Source organism: Sceloporus occidentalis, unplaced genomic scaffold, assembly GCF_023333645.1.
Source record: "Sceloporus occidentalis isolate IW3139 unplaced genomic scaffold, rSceOcc1.0.p SCAF_41, whole genome shotgun sequence".
In the NCBI taxonomy this organism is placed as follows: Eukaryota; Metazoa; Chordata; class Lepidosauria; order Squamata; family Phrynosomatidae; genus Sceloporus; species Sceloporus occidentalis.
Window position 1 is genome coordinate 7,267,410 of NW_028317021.1, and position 19,290 is coordinate 7,286,699.

The window sequence follows — 19,290 nt, forward strand, 5'->3', positions numbered from 1 at the left end:
CTCCTAGTCCAAACTTTAGGAGAGGCGTGGCAAGCTCTCAGAATGGAAAGTGGAAGAATCAAAGAACAGGTAGAAAACCACCAAATAATAGTATCACAGAGAAGTGAGGGGTGGCCATCTGAACAACCCCAAAGAAACAGAATGGGACCCAACTCTCTGGTTCCCCATCCTGAAGTAGCCCAAAATGTTTTGTGCTAGCAAAGTGTAAGCAACCTGAATGGGCCTCCAGAGGAGACAGAAAACAATGGTCAAATTGCAATTCATCTCAGTGACACCCTTCTTTTATTTCAGTGGGACCCACAGCGTTCATTTGAGCAAGATTCTGCCTCGGGCCCCTCTGTTTCCATTGTTGCTTTTGCTGTCAGGCATGCCCCATACTCTCTCAAATGCAACTCTTTTTTTCAAAAGTTGTCTTTATTGTAAAGAAAGCCCAAGCCTGCCAAGACACTGCAGTGCAAGCACCACACCAAGGAAACAATCCAATCCTCTTACCAGCTTGATTCTGTCCTCACAGCGAAGAAGGTTGATCATCACCTGAAGGTGCTGGGGCAAGTCACCTGTGGATTCACAAGAAAGCATCAATATATATATATAGGTTCTTTAAAATGAGAAATATTCCCAGAGCTCAGAAAAGTTACCTTTCTTTACTACAATTATCAGAATCCTCAGCTAGCATGGAAACAAATTCTTGGGGCTGCAGTTCAAAAAGAGTAATTTTTCCAAGTTCTTGATATTGCAGAGAAGCCCACACAGTTCAGGAAAAAGTGTATACAAAACTATGCTGGTCTTCACTTGCTTTAACTTCAGCAAAACTACTGGTCTCTAAGAGTATGGATGATGGCAGGACCAAGAGTCAGTTCAGACCGCTGGTCTGCCTATCCTAAGGTTGACTACCATGGCAGATAGAAGCTCGCCAAGGTCTTCCACTGAATTATCTCTCTGAGGAGTTAGCTTGGCCCCAGGTCAGTATCTGATTGGCCATGTCTTATCTGTTGGGTTTTTTACAAGTGTCCTAAATATTCCCAAGTGAGCCATTCAGCATAGACTCTGGATCTGCATTCCTTTGCACCCGACATCTGTATTCAAGGCTAACATTTCATGTCATGCCAGTCCAATTTGTGCTGACTGTCCAAAGGGATCTTCTAATGCTCACAAGGAGGACAAATGGCCACATGTACCCATAAACCAGCCCCAGTTTAACAAGCTGAGGCTGCCAACTCAGCAAGATAAAACTCTCTCTGTGGGATGGTGGCTGGAACTGCAAAACTGCTGACAGCTGAAGAAATCTGAAGCTCAGCTGCCAACCCTACAGTGCCATGCTGTACTCCCGCCTGACAGCGTGTTTTTTCCCCTCAGCATGACCCAGGACTCTCCACAGCTCCCATGGAGGAAGAATGCGATCACCCATCATTGCCTTAAAATAAAGGCAAACAGTCATTGCCTAAGAAACATACTGCAGCACTCCTTCTCTTCGGGTTGTTACATAGACAACCAATCCGCAAGAGAGGGTTGCTTCACATAGACCAAGTTTACCTGCATGTTTGTGAGGGTGAGGAAGAGTCCGTGGTCCCTGGGGGCTGTTTCCTTGCTGGAGGAATAATGCAGCCCCTTTCACCATAAAAAAGCTTTCGCTGAGGCTGGAACATAAAGACAACGCAGGAGATTAGCCCAGTGGGAACTTCATGCACAGGCACACACATGGAGACCAACCGGAGGGAAACCTTTCTTCCCGCTTGGGACCTGAGGTGGCTTATGCATCAAAGGTAAAACAAGATAAAGACTAAATAAAAGAAAAAGACAACCCCAAACCCAACGCCTGATAATAAAACGTTAAACAAGTTATATTAAAATGTTTTAAAAGTGTAAAATCATTTAAAAACATAATAAAGCTCAAAACATAGCATACATCCCCCATAAAAAGGGAGTCTCCACAACCAAGTCCTCATTAAATGTCTGAATAAAAATCTCTTTGCCTATTGGCAAAAGGAGAACAGAGCAGAAGCCATTCTTTCTTCCCACGGAAGGGGATTTCACATGGGAGCAGCCACCCCAAGGACCCTCTCCGGTGACCTCACCTAAGGTATATTGATTCTTTCCACACGTGTGGAAAGAACATGGGGAGGGGACTCTCCGTCATGTTCAGAAGGGTGGAATTCATGCGGGGTATGGTCCTCAGCCAAAGCATTTTGGGGAAACAACTCAGGCAGACAGAACCCCATTGAGATCTATTGACATACCCATCAATAAAGGCCCATTCAAACAGCTGTGTTAGATCTGTGGTATGCAACTTTCATTTATGTCCTATGTGGGGGGACAAATATACAGAGTGATTCTTTTTCACAGCTTGCATTACAGAGACTAGGAGTATTTCATGCAATGCTTTGTTAACCAAAAGGCTAAGAAACATGTCAGCAACAAATTGCTAGACAAGTAAATTCTGCAAATAGTTTGATTTGTTTTCCCCAGAAAAGTTGTGGCTTTCCCCTGCCTTCAAGGAAAAGCAGCTGGGTCGTACTTTCAACATTTCTGGAAAACACAGGACACGAATGCCGTGACCAAAGGACTGTGGCTTACATTCTTTGAAACACTGGGGCCCTTGTTACACCAGACAGTCAGCAGCAAAGTCCCGAGCTTTAAACAAATGACTAAGAGCTGTCACAATGGGCTGATGAAGTTCCATCACTAGAGATGGTTTTCTGTTTAAAGGCATCAGGGCTCCACTTGCAGGCATTCTGCGTCATTTTCCAACTGGGTTACATGTTTGGCTGATCTGGGAAGTTTCTTTTTTAAATGATGTTTAATAAGATGTGATCCTTCAAATGGAATTGCTCAACACTAGGCTATAAGACTCCCACAATATGGGTACCATTATAGACTCTTTAAACTTGTGTATATGTACATTGCCATGCTATCCTCAGATGAAGGACTACTGTATATAGAAATATTTTTCATAAATAAGCAAAGAAGAAATCTGCACTTCTTCGCATGTTGAATTCAAGCTGCTCTTTGAACAGCTTTATCTGTCAATGATGCAGTGGGAATGAAAGAGGGAGCAGCTCCTACTTTTCTGCCTCCTGACCATTATACTTTTCCAAGAACATTACGGAATATTGAAATAATAATTCAAATACAATTTACCTACCATTCTTTAAGACTGACCCCCCACAAAGAGACTCACTCTATGAGCTAAACGATGACTGTTTTACTGAGGTGAGTAATTAATTGTTTTTATTTTGTTATCTCCTGCCTTTCCCCCCAGGACTGGAACCCAGGTGAATTGCAAACTAAACAGATATTGGGGGAGGGGGGGTGTCAAAGCAAAACATGGCACAGAGGCAAGCCCATCGGTTCTAGCAAAGAGCCCCACTGTGAAAGTTAATTGCAACAGAAAGGGCCTGCCCATATAGCTGAAGGTACAAAAAGAAGGCTGCATATGGGGTCTCATTCCCCACCTCATGGAAAAGCGGTTGCTTCCCCCCATTTGATACATGCCCTTCTTCAGTCCTTTCAGTAAGCAGCAGTCATGTAAGTTTAACTGTATAATTCAATCAGTCAAATGGCAGGCTGCTAGCTAGCTAAACCTTTTAAATGGCTAATAACCCTAGAAACCAGTATGCCAAGGTTATTACCTATAAAGCCCTACATGGCTTGGGCCCGAGTTACTTATGGGGCCGCATCTCCCTATATAATCCGCCGCGCACTCTTAGAACATCGGGTAAGAACCTATTGGAGATAGCAACCTCTAAGTATGTTGCTACTTCGCAAAGAGCATTTTCAACAACAGCTCCGATAATCTGGAACAGTCTCCCTGAGGAGATCCGCTCGGCGACCTTGTTAGAAACATTCAGAAAAGCGATTAAAACCGAGCTTTTTAGCCAAGCATACCCCACCTGATATGAATACCCCCCTGATATGAATGACTTGTCCTGTCTGTGTATGATCCCTGCCTTGTTTGTTGATACTATTGTTGCTATATGATGTTGTATATTTTATTGTTTTTAGCTGCTTTTAATTGAATTTTTATGTAAACACTTTGTGCTTTTTTTAGTCTGTAACCCCGCTTCAATCCACCGGGAGAGGCAGGGAAACATAAATAATAATAATTATTTATTATTATTATTATTATTATTATTATTATTATTATTATGCAGTAGCACCTTTGAGAGTAACTGAAAGGAAGAAGATGGTAGCTGAGCTTTCATAGACTTGAATCTATTTCCTCAGATGCATGGGAAGTAGGCTCAACTCTACAAAAGCTCACCTACAGCTTCTTTCTTTTGGTTATTCTCAAAGGTGATACTAGATCCTTTGGCATACTGATTTTCCAGACTATGTCTCTAAGCCCTAGAAGTAATGCACCAAACATACGCTCAGGAATGGCTCCACACTGACCTACTGGAAAATCACTGGATAATTCACAGTGAGATCTGTGGATGTACAATGGCAAGCTGGCTTTTATGTGGAAAAAGAGTGAAGGCAGAGGAGGAAAGCATGGAGAGTTCTCTCTTTCCCACTAGCTGCAAAACCCAGCTGGCAATCTTTGCCATTCCAGGAAGACCAAGGCACAATTCACAGTTCCTGTTTACTGTGAAGCGGAGAAAAAATGGACAACCAGACGCAAACTCCGAGCTCATCCCTATCCTGGGCCAAATGAAAGGGACATTCACAGGGAGGACAGTTTAAGTCTGTGGCCACACATTCACTGGATGGCACAAAGGCACCCCAAGTGGTCTCAAAGAGCCTGTTGATAACAATACATGCAAAAAACATTTATGTGTTTGTTGGACTTCAGGAACAACCTCACAAATGGCCAATGTAGAGCCTTCCATGGCATGTTCACTGTCACACACCTCCACCTTTTGGCTCTGAACAGGACAGAAATTGAAGAACCCGAGAGGACAGCACTGTCTGGTCTGCTCTTCTGCTGAGCTCAACGTCTCCCCAAAGACCAGGCAAACTTGTCTGCCAGGAGCTACGGCCAAATACACCTCTCCCTCCAGTCACACTCATTCTTCCTTGGCTATCTCCCCAAGACAGCACTATTTCAATCCCAGCCATTTCAACCAGGTTTGTTTTACATCTTTCCTCCTAAAATCCAAAGGTTTCTCCTGCATCATTCCATTTTAATAAGCATAACCTCAAGTGAAGATCTAAACAGAGAGAGAGAGCAATTTCACTTAAGCAAACCACAGGGAAAAGCTACAACAACACCAAGAGCTCTAAGCAAGAAAAGCTTTCCGGAGGGAGCAAGGGAGAGGAGAGAAAGAACGCTGCATACATACTACTTTGGACGGGGTTTCTTTGAACAGCAGAAGCATCGTGCCGGCCCAAAAGACAGGCAGAAGTCCACAAAATCGTAAAGGTTCATAACCAACTGTTCAAGTCACATCCTTTAGCTTTTCAACAGGTTTTTTTTTTTTGGGGGGGGGGGAATAAGGCAGAAGAGGGGGAGAAAAGCCTGACCAATTGTTCCCTGAAAGAGAAAGAAATGGCCATGTCTGTTGATGCTCCCCAGGAACTGATGGCTTTTACGGAACATTGCCCCCCCCCCCCCCGCCCGCAATATTCTGGCTCAAAAAACACTTCCCCTAACATATCCCAATGAAAGGAGGCCTTTCAAGCCAAAGCAGAGGGGGGGGGTGAACCAGCTGAAGCTCATCAAACCATTCCCCTCCTCCAGGCTTTTCTTCTTCTCCTCTTCAGGCGCTTGTCAAGCAGCAGCAGCAGCAGCAGCGCCTGGCGTTATCAGAAGGAAAGTACAGTCCAACAGCTGGGCTCCAAAGAGAACTCCAAAGTCAGATTTCAAAAGTCTCATATTGATGGATGAGCGATTGGAATTCTTCCCTCTTGCTAACTTTGCACTGCATACCAAGAGTGTGAAAACAAGCCCCAGAAAATGGATGTGAAGTTAGGTTTTCCTGCTTAGACTTCCTCATTGGGCACAACATCAGGGGAGAGACAGGTTGTTCATACTGAACAAACACTAGGCTTTTCTACAGAAGCCAGAAGCCCAGTCATTTCTCACTGGTTCAACTGGTGTTGTACTCTGGTTTAGCTGATTTTTTTGGATTTAAACTCCCCCAGGGCTGGTGAGGCAGCTGCCCCAGTAGACAAGAGGCTAGCAGTGAGCATGAGGGGAAAAACAGAAGGCAGCAGTTCTCAAATGAGCCAAAGGCCGGAAGTCAGAAAACCCATTCTCTCACTGACACAGCGTGAAGAAATGAACATGCCAGCATGGAATTGCCAGAGCTCCCAGTTGGCCACAGCACCTTGCAGCCGGCCAAATAAATGTTCATGGGATCTCAGGGCCTTACAGAAGGTTTGAGGTTGACTTGGTATTTAATTCAGAGAGACTTGGTGCATCTAGCAAGATATGGTGAACTCATCATCAACATAGTAGTCAACAGATTTCAGCTCTTCTAACTGCTAAGAAAAGAAGGCATTTGGCACTCCTGTGACCTTTTTCTTGTTAATCACGCCTCATCTCCCAGGCCTCCAAGAGGCCTGTTGGGGCTCTCCAAGAGGGATTATTCTCCATTTTCTGAGAAAGCCCCTCCGTCTCCTTCCTTGGGCTACAGCTGAAGTCCATCTCCAGACACTCGCTCCCTGCAGGTGGGTAGCTGGGTGGGAGGAAAAACAATTAACTGCAATGCTGGCAGCTGGACGACTGAGACTGCCCAAGACACTTGATCTGGAAAGCGGACGGGTCTCCATTTGAGATCAGCCATGAAGAGGCTGACTGATGAGGTGAAGATTACTCTGGCACCTAACCCTGGCCCTGCGTTTGACCACTGCCATCTTTAATCATTTTCTTACCAACAGTTTTGACCAGCTTCAAAATCCAGGTATGATGTGTCATGGCTGAAGGAGGAAGTGAAATGCTTGGCAGTTTTATCCACTTGGACATAAACTGCAGGAATTAATGCCACAAAACATGTTGCTAGTGTCTGGCACAAAGGGCTTTAGAGGTATTGCATACATCAGTGGTGGAAAGGTCTATCAATGACCACTAAGCTAGCTGGCAGAACATCTTTTGATGGAGAGGGTACTACTGTAGTAGTGACTTCAGGCTCTGCATGTTGACATTCCCAGAGGCTGCATCCAACCAGACCTCCGAGTAAATCCAAAGCCCTTCACACTCCAACTAAAAGGGTAGACTGCAAGCAAGAGTGGCTGAGAAGCTTTCCTTCAAATGTCTGGAGCACTCTGCCAACAAAAGTTATCTTCTGAGCGGGTATTGTTTGGCTAAGAAAGTGTGGGCTGAAGAATTCCAAGCAGCCCTTCCAAAGAGTGCAGACCATTCAGAGTCCAGAGCAAAAGCGCTTTCAGGACAAGGGAGGAGGGGAGAAGGAGCAAGAAAATCAATCAGAGAGCCCACAAAGGCAGATTTCCCAGCAGGAGCTCAAGTGCCAGCCAGCGAGGCCTGCCAAGCCTGCCTTGGTGACCTTGGGATTTGCTTCATCACCATTACACATCTGCACGTTTTTGCCAGGAAAGTCGCTCCCCAAGAGAGGATGCCATCGCGGGAAGAAGAGTGAAGCTGGGTGTGTTACAGGCCTACCTTGCTGGGAGCTGGGCCGAATCTTTCACCTCCTGTCATGCAACGTACTAGGTACAGACACAAAGGAGTTATTTTCAAGGATGGCAATTTGAATGCAAGCAAGTGCACAGACTTCAGCAGCGTGGGCATAATCCACGTGAATGTCTTCAGAATAAACAGCTTCACTGAAAACAAATGGAACGGGCACAGAACAAATACTCCAAGTGGGCTGCCCGCTTCAAAAGTAATAAGCACAATAAATATAGTACTTAACACTTGCACAGAGCTGTCAAATATAGGAAGTATGTTGCTGTCCTCCCTGCACAATTCCAGGGGCTGTTTCTGAGCTGCCAGACCCCAAATCAGGAGAGAGCAACATAACGCTCTCCCCAGCGGTTTTCAATGGGGCCCACAAGCACTTTCTGCAGAAATTGTTGACCCATGTAACCTTGGATTGCAGGACTTCAGGCACTGTTTCAAACCATGGCAAGGTAATCTGTGTGAATGCAGAGTCAGTTGTGACTCTCAGGACCACATGTTGTGTCCCCACTAAAAATGTGTATGGGGGGAATGTGTTTATTTTTAAACTAAAGAGACCAATGTTCACTTCTGGCTTTAGAAAAAATTGCTGAAACTTTGCTCTTTCACTAAAACAAGCCCCTGTACCCTGCTTTAGAGAACATTCTTGGAGACTTCCAAAAGCAGCTAGTTTCGAACCAAAAAAAAAAGGGGGGGGGAAGCTTTCTCAATGCAAAGCATGTCCTCTCCCAAAGTGACAGTCCTGTTGTGCTGAAACACTAACTTGTTGTGCTGAATCACTAACTTGTAATCACAAAATCACAAAGCTGGAAAGGACTGCAAGGGCCATCTATTCCTGTCATGCAGGAATCCACAACTAAAGCACTTCTGAGAAATGACCATCCAACCTCTGTTTAAAGTCCTCTGAAGATGGAAAGTCCATCCCTCTCTGAGGCAGTCCATTTCACTGTCCAACACTTGTTGCCATCAGGAAAGTCTTCTTAATGTTTTGGTGAAAACTCCTTTCTTGCTGTTTGAATCCAGTGGGTCTCTGGAGCAGCAGAAAACAAGCTCACACCATCTTCTCTCATGAGCGCTTCTTAAACTTCCTGATGTGGGGGATTGGCAAGGTTTCTTCCCTAATGTGTCTGGGTCCAGCACCATATTTGTCCACATTGTCTAAAACTGTTTCTTTCTTAGAAACTGGCTGTGGACTGGCAGCCAATGGCCAGCTCCAATCCACAGACAACCATTTTGAGTAGTGCTGTTCTATATGACATCCCTACAGATACCTTATCTTCTCTAAGCTATACATATCTGAATAGCCCTATTATCCAAAATGAGCTGGCCCTCCAGCTCAGACATCATAAGGGCTGCCAGGCCGAGAAAAACCCATAAGGAGAGAAGACAAACAACCACCCAAAGGGAAGGTATTTTTACCATACATCGAAGGAGTCACAGACGGAATAGGGAAACTGGTGGGAAACACAACCTCCAAATGGTCTGCAAACCAGCCAAGAAAATCCTGCAAATGCTGCACTCAGCAAAGGACAGGAGAGACCCTCTCACGGCCGCAGAGTTTGCTGCATACCATGCAGCTGCATAGAGACCACCAAACTGTGTCCAAACATGAATCAAGGAATACAGGAGACACTGCAGAGTGGGTCAGCCAGAAAAACCAGCAGTAGCAGAACATGTTATAAACCATCCTGGGCATAAAATGCTGTTTGAAGACACTGAAATTCCAGACCATGCCAAAACTATCAGGTCAGGATGCACAGGGAAGCCATTGAAATCCACAAACGCCAGGACAACTTCAACAAGAAAGAAGAAACCCTGAAAGTAAACCAAGTTTGGCTCCCGGTCCTGAAAAACACCAAAATCAAGCCCCAGCAAATGCAAATGAAAAGCACGCAGGGTCGGGGGGGGGGGGTTCCCAGCAGACAATGGAGCATTCCTTATAAAGAGACCCCCTGAGGCCTTGCCATTCAACCACAGACCAAGACCCAGATCAACATGGAAACCACCTCTTCTCAACCAACAGTATATATACTCCACTCTCTTCTGTGCCAGCATTCTCTGAAGATGTCAGCCACAGATGCTGGCAAAATGTCAGGAATAAACTCTTCTAGAACACAGTTCTATAGCCCGAAAAAACCACGAAAAAAACCCTATAGAGCTGGCCCTTGTTTTGAGGACCTGGTGGGTTGGACTCAGTGGCCCTTGGGGTCCGTTCCAACTTTATGATTCTGACATTTTAAGATGTCACTGAGACAGGCAATGGGTTTTTTTTTCAGACTGGCTGCATATACTCTGGAAAACTAAAGACCACTGTGCAAAAAAAAAAAAGGGGGGGGAGGGGCAAACAGCTTGCAGAAGTTCTCCTCCTTGTAACTTGCACATCATTAAACTATGTAGCCCTCCCTTGGAACTAACGTCCTAATGGCACATTTTGGACATTCCAAAAGAAATACGGCATCAATTGTGCAGCACCAGCTGCCCCAGAGCTTCCTATCTGTAATGCCCCAAAACTCATAAATTCACATTCAATTCAAATAACAACAACCAGAACCTTTGTCAATTGACTTGCTGTTGCTCCCAGCAAATGTGTACTATATTGTCTTTACTAGGCACTGGCACACCTGCAGAATTACAGATCTATCTGAAACAGAAAATGCAGCTGGTTAAGCAGGCTCCCTTGTGATTCAGAGCTTATGCTCCTAAAAATCTCTGGCTTAATAGCAGAACAAGTCTCTCAGAGCATGGTAGGTGTTCTGGACAGCTCACTAACCACTCCCTTCATTGCCAGACACCAAAATGCAATGGGAAAACATATTCACGCCATTGCCTTTCAGGAAAATAAAAACCATAGGCTATAATTACCACAGCCAGCCTCAAGATGGAGAGGGGCGAATGGCTTTCAGCCCAAGACCTGAATTCCCTTTCTGAGAAATTTGGGGCAGGAGGAACACTGGTACACTTTCGCCTGATGCCATGAAGCTTTAGAAGAGGCATTTCCACTGCTTAGAATGGGAGGAGGAGGTGGACAACAGCAAAGCCACATTGCTGCACTATGACAGCATGGGGAAGGGAGCGCAGCCACCTGGGCAAGTCCCCAGAGCCAGGCGCCAGGAGGGCTGCTTTCAAGCCCAGGAGCTGAAGTTTCCCTTGCCTGCAACAGAGATATTTAGATAAAGCCAGAGAGGTCTGCCCCTTGGCACTAGAACTTCCTTCCTAGGCAGACCAGAATGTCCCCTCCTTACTGCCCTTCTGGCAGCAAGTGAAAACTGTTTCATTCCAACAGGCATGTAGAACTGAACATTTTAAGGCATGGACAAGCAAAGGGTGCCCCCTGCGCTGCATGCATCCCTTGTGAACCTGAAATAGACCCTGAAGGCCCCAAGAAGCCTCTCCTGAAGAATCCAGAGCTCACAAAAATTGTTTAAAAATATTGGGCTGGCTTTTGTGCAATGTTTTGTTTTGTTTTTTACCTGAAAACCATTCAGCGGCACTTTGCTTCCCTCACACCCCCCAGCATCCCAGTTTCCCAACTCCTAAAAAGATCGCCCTCAAATCAGACAAAATGGTCTCTTCTGGTGTCCTGAAACACACTAGTGTAGCCCATGTATCCAACAACATGTACTTCTCTTACATTGCTCAAATTCAAGGGGGAAAGGAATCAGTTGATGCTAATTTTAGCACATTCAAAAAGGTGCATAATATGCTATTGTCTTCCATTGTCTTTACTTTCATACTCAAACGGCACCAAATCCTGTCTGATCTTGGAAATTAAGCAGAATCTGCTCTGGTTAGCACTTGGATGGGAGACCACCAACGAATACCAGGCTGTTGTTGCTGTGTGCCTTCAAGTCATTTCTGATTTATGGCAACCCTATTGTGGGGTTTTCTTGGCACAGTTTGTTCACAGGGGTTTGCCTTTGCCTTTCTCTGAGGCTGAGGGAGTATACACAGCCCAGGGTCACAAGAGGGGATTTGAACCTTTGCTTCCAGAGTAGTAGTCCAGCACTAAAACCCCACTCTGGCTCTCTCTGCCCCAGCTTTACACAAGGCATATACTTCTGTGTCTGAAGACCAGCAAAGAACTCCATGAGGCGCAGTTCAGTCTGAAGCCACCGTGTCTCTCTCTAGCCCTGCAAAGGCCATCCCACTGTTAGTTAATGACTTGACTGATGACATGATCCATTTGCCATGAGAGCTAAAGAAAGTCAAGAATCCAGGGCCCGTTCTGGTTCAGCTCTGTGCAAAAAGGAGAGATTCTAGATCAACCCACCACAGCTAGCAGACCCAGCAGCTTCGACTGAGTGGTCCTTGGCAAAGAGTGCATTGGCACCCATTCCTCACGACCGAGACATTTGAGGACCTTTTTTATCAAGTGAACATTTAGGATGTCTTTGAATAATAAAATATTTTCTGCAGAGAAATTAAGTACTCTGATTTCCCAATCTGCATCACTGTTTAAGCTAAGAACTTGGTGCAATACTCTGTCCCACAGAAAGAACAGGGCAGTCTTCTCCGGCACAAACTGGTCCAACAAGGATGAAGAGGCTGCTGGCCACTTTCCTGAGTGGGTTTCTCATCAAGTAAACTATTGGATGCCATCCATTCTTCCTCCTCATGACCTGGGCTTGCCAGCGCTACTCAGCATAAGGTTACGGCTTAAGCAGGGGGCTCAAGAAATCGTAAGAGAAAAAAGGGAAGATCAGCTGCACCCTAGGGCCACCGGCCTTCCAGTCAGGGCTGCCTTCCTTTCCAACTCGGGTGTAGGAAACAAAATGGGTTACACACAGAGGAGGCTCATCAGATGGCTCATGCTTATAGGTCAGTCACATTTCCAGGATTTTGAATGACTGTCCTCAAGGGTGAATTGATGGAAACAAAGAGCAGCTGGGGGCTGAGGGGATCAGCTCTGCTTCTCTCACAGGCTTACCCCTGAGGACAATAGCTCTGCTGTACAGCGGGCCATCCCACAGCTCCCAGTATTTATTGTCTTGCAGCTGAACTCAGCAAGGAGATCTGGAGGCCAAAGCTGCTGGTTTGATCAGATGTTTGAAAACAGGATGCTGAATCATATCCTGGCAAGGCTGCGGCATCCTGACTGGTGCACTGAGCAACTAGGAGGCTCCGCAGGGGGCTTGGGAGCAGCAGGGACTCTTGGCCAAAAATGTGTTGCTAGATCAGGAGAGTGAAGGTGCCAGGGGTACTGGAGAAGAGGGCCAGGGAAACCCAGGATCTACAGAGCGCGGGGGGAAGACTAGAGTGGAAACATAACTGTTTTGGGCATGGGTGAAGAGACACTGACTCTTGTTGCCTTGAACAGATCCTTGACAAAAGTGTATTGACCTTGCAGTGGTTGTTGTGTGCCTTGGAGCTGTTTCCGACTAATGGCAACCCTAAGACAAACCTACCTTGGGCTTTTCTTGGCAAGGTTTGCCCAGAGGGGTTTGCCACCATGGCCTTTCTCTGAAGCTGAGAGCAGGTGACATGCGCATGGTCACCCACAGGATCTTAATTCAGCCTAAGCCACCGGAGGACCTTTTCTGAGTGAAGAGACTTCTCAAGCAGTTCAGACTGAATTAGGATCCTACAGATCAAAATGCAGGCATACCTCCATTAACAAAGCTTCAGACAGCAAAGCTCTTGTTTATGAAGGCTTTTGTCATCCCCCCGCCGGCATTCCCTCTTTTTTTCGTCATTCTCAAGCCAATTTTTGTATCTGCTGGACAGAGCCCAACTATTCTTGCAGAAGGTGATGAAGGCATGGCCAGGTCACTCCAGACCCTGCACAAAAAGCTAGACAAAACTATCTCTGAGGGGAATCAAACAAGGATGGGGGACTTGTTGCAGGCAAAACGTAGAATAAGACTGCCACCCAATGGAGCCAAAACACAATACAGGCTTCCCCTGCCTTTTGATGTCTCACTTTCTGACAACTCGCTCTTTTGCTCTTGCAAATTGCAGGCAGGTTCCATTAGTTTGACGGGTTCTGCTCTTTCCTCAGTTCATCTTGTCTGTGAGGCTTGTTTGGGACCACTCACACACACTTTGGTATATATAGTGCATTAATTTAGCTTTTTCACATGTTCAAAAGTGATATATAGTGTGTCACAGCAGCTAAGGGTATATTATGGCACAGGTGTGATGCTAGGTTATGGACTCAGGGTGCACTTCTGTTACAGTGAAGGCAAGGTGGACAAGCTGGCTGGGGGATTCTGGGGGCTTTGGTCAAAACAAGGCAAGTTCTTCAAGCTCTGAAAACCAGCAACAACATCTAGATCAAAGATATAAGAAATATATAGATATATGGCTCCTACTCACCTCAGGTTCAATTTGCGTTCTTCATCACTGCCAGCATCCAGCTGAAAGAAGAAGAGAAACAATGTGTTGGGCATGAAAAGCTCAAAATAACAACAATATTGTTTTCAAGAGGAAGTTTATTGTAAGCTTCAAAAGTATCTGTGCTAACATATAAGCAAACATTGTAGTTACATTTGTGACAGCTTTGTCCCAGGCTTCCTCCAGGAGGCTCATACCTGCCCTCCTCCATCTGATCTTTGCAACCTTTGAGAGGACCCAGGAGTCACACCTCGGAGACCTGGAGAACTGAACATACCTCTCTCCACTGAAGTCCAACACTCGGACCTAGCCCTCCTTGAGCAAAGGCTCTGGTAGACAACAAATCCTATCATCCCAGCCACCTCTGCTGAGTGAGGATGGTGACAGATGTCGCCTAAGACATCAGAAAGGCCACAGTTGTGGGAGACTGCCCAAACCTAAGACTTGATACTGGTTCTCGAGTTTTGTCCTCTTTCTGAAACAGCATGAAAAGGAAAGCAATACGCTGCTGTTTGATGAGAGTGGCCATTGCTCTCTTTGGGGCTGCAAACTTTAATTGCCAGATCCGTCTAATGAAGCTTTGGATTATTCACTGGTAAAGGCAACATTTTAACCAGTGGGGCTGGGAGGCTGACAGCAAGCACTTCTTTTGAGGCCATTTTGCTCCAGGTGTTAACAGGGCATCCTTCCCAACCTAGTATTGTTGGGATGTACTGGACTACAACTCCCATCACCCCCAGCCAATATGGACATCAGGAGGATGCCAGTGTTAGGGTACTAGGGACTGAAAGGCGGGGGGGGATACCCTTTCCTAAGGGTCTTTATTTTGCTTTTAATATATCAAAAAGTAACTTCTATGAATGTTTTGGGAGCATACATGTTGGCATTAACTTGACTATATGTATAAATATACCAGTGATTTGGAATACATAGACTCATAGAATGAGAGTTGGAAGGGCCATCCGGTCCTCTGCACTCCAGCCGGGAAGGAAGGCACCATCCAAGCCCTCCCTGGGACACAAGGCCATCCAGCCTCTGCCTCCAAAGAAGGGAAACACCACCACGATTGAACAGCTCTTATAAGTCCTTCCTATTGTTAAGGTGAAATCTCTTTTGCTGCAGCTTGAATCCATTGCTCTGGGTCCCAGTCTCTAGAGCTCCAGAAAACAAGGTTCTCCACAGGACAGCCCTTCCAATATTTCATAGAATCCTAGAGTTGGAAGAGACCCCCAGGGCATCCAGTGCGACCCCATTTTGCCCTGCAAGAAGGCACCACCAAAGCCCTTCCTGGCAGAGATGACCTTCCAGCCTCTCTTGAAAAACCACCAAAGGAGGAGACTCCGCCACTCTCCAAGGCAGTGTCTTCCACTGTCCAAAAGGCCTTACCATTAGGTTCTTCCTAATGCTGAGGTGGAATCTCTCTCTCTCTCTCTCTCTCTCTCTCTCTCTCTCTATATATATATATATATATATATATATATATATATATCCAATACAGAAATCCTCTCCTTTTCCCTCTTAAGTGTATCTATGAAGACCTGAATGAGCAGACTATTTATATAACAGTGATATATTCCTGGATCCCGTTGACTCACACAAGGGGATGCATTTGGAAGCCAATCGCTAGGAGGCTCTGCATGAAATCTCCTCACTAGCTTCTTTGCGTGAAGGTGGGGCCACAGAAGTCGATGCAGAAGCCTATGCAGAGCTTGATCCAGGAGGAGGAAGAGGAGACCTAAGGGCAGCCCAATGTACCACAGAACACACAGCTGTGCGGATGGGATGCAACCAACCTGACACCCCTCTGTTCTCATAGCACTTTAATCCCAAGGACTTCAGTCAGGATTAATGCCAATTTACAACCGTGTAAATGGGATCACAATGAGGTGGTGTCTCTCTCCTGCTCTCTTTCTCTCTCTCAACAGGGCCAAACATTGAAAAGGTTAAGTTTTAGAAAGCTGCTAGAAAACATTCTTTTAAAGGTATTCACTGGGCCCTGAAAGTAAAGCCAAGCGAACACAGTGGGAGCTACATCTCAGTAAAGAGGCACAGGAAGACGCTGGAAGGGACAGGTTGGGCTTGGGAGCAGCCAAGGCAGTGAGGAGGAGGCAAATCTTTTTACCTTGTAGAAGGGGAAATGTCCCTGAGAGAAAAGGCACACCAAACATGGAATGAAGCTGAATAACCTAGTTTGGTCCTGATGAACCGGCCTTAGTGGGGCGGAAGGTCCACTGTTCCCTTATAGAGCCACACAGAAGCCACCAGACGTTGGGGGAAGAGAGGGACAAACAAGGCTGCATGACCAGAGAGATAAGAACTGAAGGTATGCCACAAAGCTGCAGCAAGGTGTATTCTGGGGGATTCTGGATCACAGGGTTCTGGACAGAATAAGGTACATCCGTTGGTAAGCTCCTTGAGGCAGGGAACCTATCCTTTTGGCCCTCTGTCTACTGTCAGAACAGAAGATGGAGAAACAGAATGGTTCCCAGTTGGCAAAGGAGTCAGACAAGGCTGTATCCTTTCACCCTATACCTGTTCAACTTCTATGCAGAACATACTGTAAGGAAAGCCGGCTTGGATACAGAAGGAGGAAGAAAAACAGGAGGAAGGCATATCAACAATCTGAGCTATGCAGATGACACCAGACTATTAGCAGAAAACCTCAAAGACCTGGAACAACTACTAAGAAAGCTCAAGGAAGAAAGGGCAAAGGCTGGCCTAATGTTGAACAGAAAGAAAACCAAAAGAATGACCACAGAGAAGCGACACAAATTTGAATTAGACAACGAAGAAATAGAAATAGTCCAAGAATTCCCCTACTTGGGATCCAACACTGATAGAAAGGGAGACTGCAGTTGGGAAATCAGAAGAAGATTAAGAATGGGAAGGACAGCTATGGAAGAACTAGAGAAGATCCCCAAATGCAAGGCTATACAACTCAGCACCAAAGTTAGACTCGTCCAGGCCATCATCGTATTCCCTGTTGCCATGGATGGATCTGAGGGCTGGAGAGTTAAGGAGGAGGGTAGGAGGAAAACCAACTCATCCAAAATGGGGGGCTGGAGAAGAGGAGTGCTGAGGATGCCATGGACAGCAGCCCAAAAGACCAAGCCTGAACTCTCCCTGGAAGCCAAGATGGCCACACTCAGGTTGTGGTACTTTGGACACATCCTGAGAAGGCAGGCATGATTGGGGGGTCGAAAGAGAGGAAGGCTGCATGCAAGATGGAGGGACTCCATTCAAGAGGCCACTTTGAGTCTGAGTTTTCAGGAGTTGAGCAGAGCAGCGGAGGACCCAGGGCCTCCTTGGAGATCTTGAGAGCCATGCCAGGGCAGTGAACAACCCAAAAGCCGGGAAAGGGAATGCACTGCTGACCAGAAGTGGAAATCCTAGAGGAGCTGGAGGACCAAAGGTTTCCCAGCCTTGCTGCATTCAAAATGAATTGGTTCATACATCACTATCATCATCATCATCATCATCATCATCAAATGCCCAGAATGAAGAAAAGAAATCCTTCCTGTACGCTTCAGGGTTAAGAAACATATGGATGTACTGTAGATCAGACTTTTGGAAAGTGGCTTGTTGACTTCAACACCTAAAATCTGAGTCGGCAAACGTCGTCAGGCTTCCCTTCTGTGCCAGTGAGTGGGCCGAGCCTTGGTCCAAGTTGGCAGGGGGCTCAGATGCCACTGTGCTATGAGCCAGGCTTACACACTCAGTGGAACCCGCGGGCTGGCTCTTTATGGGGGCAGAGATGGCGGTGGGCAGGCCAGGCTCCTTCTGGAAAGCCTCCCCCTGCCAAGAACCAGGCTTGCAGGCTGAAGAGGAGCAGCAGGCTGGACTAGAAAGCCTTCTCCCCAGCCCCCCCCCCCCCGCCTTGGCTGGCTTTCTCCTTGCAGGCAACGGGGGGGGGGCTGTGTGGGGGCCTTGAAAGCCTTTTCCCCAGAGACCCAAGTCTCCCCAGCCCTCCAAACCCTTGCTAAGGCTGCAGCCACACTGGAGAGATGACCGGGCTTGGCCCCGCTTGAACTCTCGTCTGGCTCAAGGCTGTGGAATTCTGGGAGTTGGCGTTGGTTGTGGGGCCCCGAGCGGAGCAGGAGGGGGGGCTGAGTGCGGGAGAGAGAGGGCTCCGGGGAGAAGGCGGAAGGCGGGGGGCCTGGAAGGCCTGGCACAGAAGCACGGCTTGCCAAGCCCCGCGGGAGGGGGCGGCCTGCCTTGCCTTGCCGAGCCGGAGGGCCGGCTTCTGGGGCCGGCAGAGCAACGGGGAGCGGTGGGGCCAAAGGCGGAGGCAGGCTGCCGCCAAGGCCCCCGGGGCTGAGCCATGGGAGGGAGCCAACCCCGGAGGGCCAGGGCTGCGGGAGGAGGCCCTCTCCTCTCCCCGCCCGCCCGGCCGGCCGGGAGCAAGCGTGGATCCGGGCGGGAGGGCAAGGCAGTGGCCGGGGCTCCTGGGAGAGGGCCCCGAGGAGTCTGGGGCCCGGGGAGTCTGGGGCCCGGGGCTCACCTCGCTGGTGCTGGCCGAGGAGGAGGCGGCGCTCGGGGTGGGCGAGCGCTGGAGGGTGACCAGCGCCATGGCCCAGGAGCAGGAGGAGCAGGGAGGCCGGGGCGGGCGGCGGGGCTCAAGCGGCCTCCTCCTCCTCCTCCCCCGCCGGAGCAGGAAGGAAGGCAGCGAGGGCCCCGCCTCCGGAGGAGCCAAGCAAGAGCCCCTTCCTGGGCCGGAAAGCCTTTGCCGAGGCCCGCCTCCTCCTGCTCCCCTCCTGTGAGGAGGGCTCCGAAGGGACGAGGGGCTCTCTGCTTGGCAAAGAAACCCAAGTCTAGGAAAGAGGGCAACCCAAGGAGCCTCTCCAGAGGGCCCCAGGACCAAGCCAGGCGGAGCCCACTTGGACTGCCCCCCTGGATCACTGCTGTGGCATTCTGGGAATGGCCCTTCTGACTGGGAGGCCTTTGGCCTGTCTGCCAGAGCGCTCTGGGGCCGCCACAACAAACTCCCCAACCCAGGCTCCCCGAGCCTTGAGCCAGGGCAGGCAAAGCAGGGCCACACCGGAGGATTGCTGCTGGGCGGCTGCAGCCTTGGTGTTGGGCCTGCCTTTGAGGGGTGCAAAAGCTCCCCAATGGCCTCTTCCCCCAGAGGACCCCCGTGGCCCACTATGGCTCAGTTTTAGCCAGGTAAAAATGCTGAACAAAGCAGCCTCTGGGGATCATGGCTGCATGCCAGTGGTGCCAGCCTGGCGGAGGCAGAGTCTCCATCCTTGCAAGGTGGCCTCCAAAGGCACATGCCTCGAATCCAAGGGCTGTGCAGGTGGAAGGGAGATGGCCTGGTCTCCCAGGATTCCCCCGCTCTTCTGGACCCCTGAGGCCAACAACGCAACCGACAGTGGCCA

The 19,290-nt window shown here is 48.0% G+C and overlaps 1 protein-coding gene across 1 annotated transcript in view; it reads right to left on the minus strand.

Annotated features, from left to right (window-relative positions):
* SSH1 (slingshot protein phosphatase 1) overlaps positions 1-18,496 on the minus strand; it is a 34,997-nt gene extending 16,501 nt beyond the window's left edge. Inside the window, exons 1-4 of the mRNA XM_089489727.1 lie at positions 18,414-18,496; positions 13,895-13,935; positions 1,534-1,637; positions 493-557 (exon numbers count right to left, since the gene is read on the minus strand). Coding sequence (XP_089345853.1) covers positions 493-557; positions 1,534-1,637; positions 13,895-13,935; positions 18,414-18,482 — 279 coding nt within the window. The 5' untranslated portion in view covers positions 18,483-18,496. The remainder of the gene's footprint in view (positions 1-492; positions 558-1,533; positions 1,638-13,894; positions 13,936-18,413) is intronic.
* Between the last annotated feature and the right edge of the window lie 794 nt (positions 18,497-19,290).